Source organism: Pygoscelis adeliae, unplaced genomic scaffold (assembly GCF_000699105.1).
Source record: "Pygoscelis adeliae isolate BGI_AS28 unplaced genomic scaffold, ASM69910v1 Scaffold308, whole genome shotgun sequence".
Taxonomy (NCBI): Eukaryota; Metazoa; Chordata; class Aves; order Sphenisciformes; family Spheniscidae; genus Pygoscelis; species Pygoscelis adeliae.
The window spans coordinates 2,475,925-2,482,496 of NW_008825306.1; the positions used below are offsets into that span (position 1 = coordinate 2,475,925).

The window sequence follows — 6,572 nt, forward strand, 5'->3', positions numbered from 1 at the left end:
GGCACCTGTGTGGGGAAGGGTCTGTACTGGGGGGGAAGATGCTGGGACTTCTTTGTGGGACTTTTCTGATATTAGAGTTCACTAGGAGGTGAAAACAAAACAAAACCAACCCAGACAAACCACAGAAGGGCATCGGTTGAGTCATTGTGTGAGTGTGCAGATTTCAAGAAAACCCATCCAGATGCTTTCTGCTCCAGAGTTTTAAAACTAAGGGGTTGACTCAGCTAACACCTTAACTAATTCTCCCCTTTTCTTTTGAACTGACTAAGGATGCTACTCCTCGTTTGCATCACTGCCCAGGAAGGTCCAGGTGGTGGCCAGAGTGCAGGTTTTGTGACCCAAGTCTTGCTTGTATTTGAGTCTGGGATCTGAATGTCTCCCAAGTATCCAAGCTACGTTGTGCGTGAGCCTGGGTGGTGAAGGAGATGGGACTATGGGAAGCAAAACAACCTGTGGCTCAGAGAATGGTGTACTTAATGTCAACTTGCAGGTACGTAGTAGCTGCATGCTGGCCTGGGAAATCTGGCCCTTTCTGCAGGCTGCTAGCAGTATTGGTGTGCTCAAGAAAGCCTACTTGTTAATAGAGCCATAGTGGTTTACCCCAATGGCCTGTCACCCCCAAAGCATGTTGTATGCTTCAGGCCCAATTCTTCTTTCATTCCTTTGACCCAAACATGTCTCTTTCAAAATCAGCCTCCTGGGGTATGAGAACAGAATTCATAATTTGCCTAATACACGCAGTGCTGGCCGGCAGGCATTAGGGACTGTGTGGGGTGGAAGAAATTGAGGTTGAAGGACTAGTATGAGGCTGCAGAAGAGCTGAGAGTCAGGGTGGGCAGGGTTTGGGAATCTCCGAGGGATGGGGACATGCCATACCAACCCATTCCTGTGAGACCCTGGTGGAGCTCCAGGTGTCGTCCTTGTGCATTTCCTGGGTGTGGGGGAAGAGGAGGGATATTGGGGCAAGTGGTGGCCAGCCAGAAGACTAGTGTCCCTCTTGTGTGATCTCCAAGGAGATCAGCATCCCTCAGTGCTGTTTTTCTGCTGCTTTGATTTACACGAAGACCCAGGATCGGGAGGCTACTGAGCTTTCATTACAGCTGCTTTCGCCCTCTCCTGCTCTGCGCTGCTTCTCTATTGTGGCACATAATTTACTCCCTGAGTCTCCATCCTGCAGTTACAGTCCCAGCTCAAAAGTGTGATTACAGCTGCGGCATTGCTGTGTCATTGCCTTTTGTTTGCCACAATACAGCTCTACTTGGGCAGAGCAGAAAGGAAAAGAAATAATAATGATGCATGGACGCAGGGGAAGATCTGATGTGCCTTTCCAGCTCGTTTGCTGTGTATTTCATCTCGGGTGGGGACTCTCATTAACTAGTCACTTAGCAGAAGCAACCTGTACCTAAAGGTTAATTTCCGCAGCGGTTGTTGCTGGGTTATTTGATGGTGGGTAATTTCCATCTTCAAAAGATTCTTTTACTCCTACCTAGTATTTAATGAGATTAAATTGCAACTTCTCCGAGACCTCGTGGCAGAAGTGTGTATGTGTGGCAGGTGGCCACCTAAGCTTTGTGTGGACTTAATAGAAAGGCACTCGGGGAGCAGAGAGAAAACCCTTTCATAATGAGGGGGAAAAATAGTGGTGATGTTTGAAAGCTTCATAGGTGTTAATAAAAGATAGTGCTTTTTCAGTTACACAGAATGATAAATACAATGGGCTTCTGCAAGAATCTGTCTGTAGGACAAAAATCATTGTAACATGACTTTGATGTACGCAGGATGCTCCTTTTAAGGCCTGGAGCAAGGTGACCTTTTAAATGAGGTGACTGTGGGCTGAGTTTTCCAGTTGATACAACGTCGCTGGGCCTCATTCTGACGTTGCAGTGTATTTATAATCTTTAATTCTACCGGTGGTGCGGGGTTTTGCCTTGGAGAAGCTAGCCCTAATGCAACAGCGATCCAGCGAGACCACCGAAGGCAATAGAGCTATTTCTGTTCTGTGTCAGTGTAGTTGGTATCGGGGTGAGCTCTGACAGTTGCTGCAGGGTGTTTGCGTTTGCCCATCTGCTGCCCCACCTACATCGGGGTGGGCGCACGTAGCCTTGGCTGGACGGGGGGTTGTGTGCGCTGTAGGGAGGTCAGCGCTCTGCTTTGCACGCTCGTCCAGACTTACTGTCCTGCAGATACTGAAGTGTACCACGAGCTGGGCCCATAGCATTGTCTGTTCCTATACACTCTAATACGTTTTCTCCAGACTGCTAAAGCCGATGACATCTAGCACTCATTGCAATTAAATATGTTTGACATTGAACCAAAAAGCTTCCCTGTGGCTGTTTTGAAAGATTTTTGCCAATGTGTTTTTCTTGCATTTTTTTGTACAGAGGTTTAACTCCTTGCTCTCGACCTCAGATTCTGGACAGTTCACGAATCTCCTACTAGTTGGTTTCTGTGTTCACCTGGAGGGCAAAAGTTTGAATATGTGAAATTCAACAAGCGTCAGGTGGGTGAAATACCCCCTTGAGAAAATGCTTTAGAGACAGATAAGAGCCACGGGATGCTTTTCCTGCATCCCTGTAGAGAGAAGAGGTGAAATGCGGGGTGCGGGCGGGGGGGTCAGCATCCTGTGGAGTTGCGCTGGTGGTGAGGTGGGGTGTCAGGCTGCATAGAACCAGAACCGAGCCTGAACTGTGTTTTATGATATTGATATAAAGGCTTTTTGTGTTCTCAGTTTCCCAGCAGCTGTCGGGCAGCTGTGCTATGCAGACATGGGAGAAAGGCCAGCCACGGTAACGTCCCAGGGCATCTCAGCTGTGCAGTGGCTCTTGTTTCGCTGCTGTTAAAGACCTCCTTTTTGGGCACGGGGTAGGGGGAGGAGGGGATGCTGGAGATCTCCAGAGCAGGACCCTGGTCTGAGCTGGTTCCCTCAGCTCCAGCGGGGACCGACCCCACTCCTCTCTTCTTCAGGCTGCCCTCATGCTATCCTGGCAGTGCTGCCGCTCGGGCCAGTGTATTTTGTAGTCACACCGCCCTGACCGACTGCCTTGACCACGTCTGCCTCTGGGGATGGCTCCGGGGTTACTGCAGGTGCCTCTGGCTGGAGTAACCCCAGGCTGGAGCATCCTGCTACAGCCTTTTCTGGTCATCCCTCCTCCATTCCCCAGGCGTGGGTAGGGGGGGGAGAGCTGCAGAGGGGAAGGGCACCTGCTGTCCCAGGGGCTGGGTGTCAGCATGTGGAGCCAGGCTGGGTTTCAGCTGTCCAGGGATTAGCAGCAGGGAGCTGCGTGCAACGTAGGTGCTGACGCAAACCCACTTGCGTGAGGGAATCTCAGTCTCTCCTCCCCCTGGCACAGGCCAGCAGCCTCCTGAGGAGATGACCTGGGACCCACAGGTAGTTCCCCTCTGAGATCACTTACTACGTTGTTACGGAGCTTGGCCCCGGCCTCTGCACGTGGTGCATTTGAAATGGCCAGCCAGTGATTCAGGGGACATGTTTTGCTTTTTAAAAGCGTTTGTTCCTGATGATGTCTCTGTGCTTATCTAATTAATTATCTGTCTGGGAGCTTTACTTTGTCTCAGCTATGCATTACAAGGGTAACATGCAAAAACATTCTTTTATGAGGAGTGGCCGTGCTGAGGGCTGGTTTACAGATGGAAAGGGAGACTGTCACCCTGGAGAGCAATAAATTCAGATTTTTTTGTACTGTTTGAAGACTTGGGAAAATGAGGATCAATAACCTAAGTCGTACCAAGATCCAGCATGAAACTGAGGGAAACACTGTTCCCTTTTAGGAGCATGGGAGTTTGATGTTGGTATCAAAGATCAAACTGTGGGGAGTTCCCACAGATCTGGGGAAGGTGGTCTCTCTTCTGGTGTGCTGACCCAATCACTGTTGTTTTTTTTCCTTCCCCCCAAGCGTGGTTAAGAGTCAGGCCCTTCCCTGCCTGAAGCATTGCATCTTATTCTCCAAGTAGTGAAATGGGCTTTGGCAGCATTGACTGTTTCTGGGGCACAGCGAGAATAAATTTGTGTCTGTAAGAAAGCACTTGTCCTGGCAGTTAAAAAAAACCCGCTAAAGATGTCTTACAGGGGTAGTTGTACGTGCTCCCTTCCCAGCGCCGTCGTTGCCTTGACGCAGTGCACACCAGATACTTAACAAACGGGCAGCCCTCTGTGGAACGATTCCCCATCAGCTTTAAAACCCACTTCTCAGGGAACTATTTTCATCATGTGGTGCTCGGGATTTACTGCAATGGCCGGTATGGCTCGCTGGGCATGAGCAGACGATCAGATCTGATGGACAAACCTCTAACTTACCGAACTCTGAGCGACCTCATCTTTGAATTTGAAGACTCCTATAAAAAGTACTTGCATTCAGTCAAAAAAGTAAAAATCGGATTATATGTCCCACACGAGCCGCACAGCTTTCAGCCCATCGAGTGGAAACAGCTGGTCCTCAATGTATCCAAAATGATGCGCACAGAAGTCAGGAAGGAGCTGGAGAAGTTTGCCAGGGATATGAGGATGAAGGTAGGTCTGTGCGCCTGGGCGGTGGACTCAGAGGTGGGTGTGCCTAGTGTGCCTCCTGCAGAGGTTGGTCTTGCTCCATGTCAGCAGACTGACCCTGGCCTGAGATTAAGGTGGTATCAGGTGGGCTGCGGGTGTGCTTACATCTATCTCAGTGGTTCTCCCACGGGGTTTGGTGTGTTTTCAAGCCCTTATAGCTATTTTTTTTAGTTCAAAGATTTCCCCTTCAGCCTGGGAAACACTTGAACCCCGTCCTTGGCCATCAAGGAGCTCTTGCCCAGTTTGCTTTTCTCACCGACTCTGGAAGAAGGTGGCTGGGAAGAACTAGTGTGCCTGGGACTGGTGGGGTGGGTGGCCTGGTTGCAGATAGGGATCTCTGCTCTTTGCACCTGAGCTGCAAGGGGTTCCATGGCACAGCCGTGTCAGTGGTTCCTTCTCCTTGCAGGGCACACCAGTGGGCTTGCCCTGCGCCACCTGATGCCTACCACTCCCAGCTAAATCACAAAGTAGGTTATATGGGAAGCGTGAGGAAAGCGAGTCCCTGACAGGCTGGTGCTTCCCCGCTGGCTGGTTGGACTGAAGAGCCCGGAGGGAAACGATGGGGAGACAGGGCAGGCTGCCAGATGGCTGGAGGGTTTGGCTGCCCTTGGGGATGAGGGGTGTCCCTGACCGTGCCTCCGGGGCTGGTGTAGACGAGGAGCTGGTTGTGGTCATGGTGGAAGGGGATTTGGTGCCTTTCCAGCCTGCTGCTGGCAGCGGGAGAAGAGCAGGTGTGTTGCTAAATACGGGACTGGCTCTCGTGAAGAGGCATGCGGCATCCCGTCCAAGTTATTCTGGGTTCCTGTCCCCTGCCCTGCTGAGGAATGGCTCCTACATAGCAGCCGCATGCTTTTTTGGCTGAGGCACCTGCCCCCTCACCCTGACCTTGAGGTGAGTGTCGCCAGTAGCATCGTGGCCCCTACGTCCTGCTGCTACCTCTCCTGCCCTGCCAAGGAGTTTTGAGGACCAACTTGTACCATACTGTCACCTTAAGCACATGTGCTTGATTACAGATGTAATGAAACTTTTCTTCCCCTTCTCCATGCACTTTTAATATCATCTAGAGAACAAACAGCTGAAGCAGGCTCTAGTTGAAGAAGTCTATATGGGTGGATGATTTACTGAACTTAGTCTTGCTTTTGATAGAGGGACCAGCTCTGTGTGTGTGCTGACCTGTGATATTGGGTCCAGTCCTTGTAAGTGCCTCGAGGCCAGGACCACAGCCCTGAACCCTTGAAGGCTGAAGGCCCTGCATCTGACTCTTCCCTCGAGTTAATTCAGAATTTGAGGCACTTGATTCAGAGGGCTCCTGTTGTGAGGGGTCTGACTTTGGAGGATCAGGTCTTAAAAGTAGCCTGGAGGGCGAGTGTTGTGCTGATTGACTTCTGAGGCTGGAGTGCCTGAGGGATGTGGGCAAGTGTGCGAATGGAGGGAGACCTACTGAAAAGTCCCACTGTTGCACAGAGTTCAACTGCCAGCCTGGGAGACGATCGCCTCTGTTTGCAGAGAAGAAAGCTGGAGAGAGTGATTTGGCTGCATGAGTTTCCTTCAGCTGATGCTCAAAGCCGTTTTTCTTATCCTTTGCTGTTGCCAGCTCTGAAGAAAGCTGTGGATGAGACCTTTTCTTCAGTATTTTGCTGGGAATTGAATTGCTGACACCAACTAATTTTTGCAGAGGGCCCCTGAACAGCTATCATGTGATAACAGCTTTGGGTTCCTCTTAACCTGGGGTGGGGTTTGAATAAGCCTCAAGAGACTGAAGGCTCTTTGTGTGCTGTCCCTGCTACTGTATGAGGCCCTTTATTTTTATTTTTTTATTTTCAGTGAATCATTGCCTTTATTGAACGCCTTTTCCTTCCTTTCCCCATCTCTCGCAGATTCTGAAACCCTCAAGTGCCCATTCTCCGATGAAAGAGAGATCACGGGGTAAGTCGTTGTCCCCTCGCCGAAGGCAAGCCAGCCCTCAGAGACGTGTGTGCAGAAGAGACAAATCGTGAGTATTCCTGCT

General features: G+C 50.5%; 1 protein-coding gene across 1 annotated transcript in view; it reads left to right on the top strand.

Annotated features, from left to right (window-relative positions):
* VASH2 (vasohibin 2) overlaps window positions 1–6,572 on the top strand; it is a 28,910-nt gene that overhangs the window by 16,719 nt on the left and 5,619 nt on the right. Inside the window, exons 4-5 of the mRNA XM_009330185.1 lie at window positions 4,147–4,528; window positions 6,442–6,557. Of these exons, the coding sequence (XP_009328460.1) occupies window positions 4,147–4,528; window positions 6,442–6,557 (498 nt within the window). The remainder of the gene's footprint in view (window positions 1–4,146; window positions 4,529–6,441; window positions 6,558–6,572) is intronic.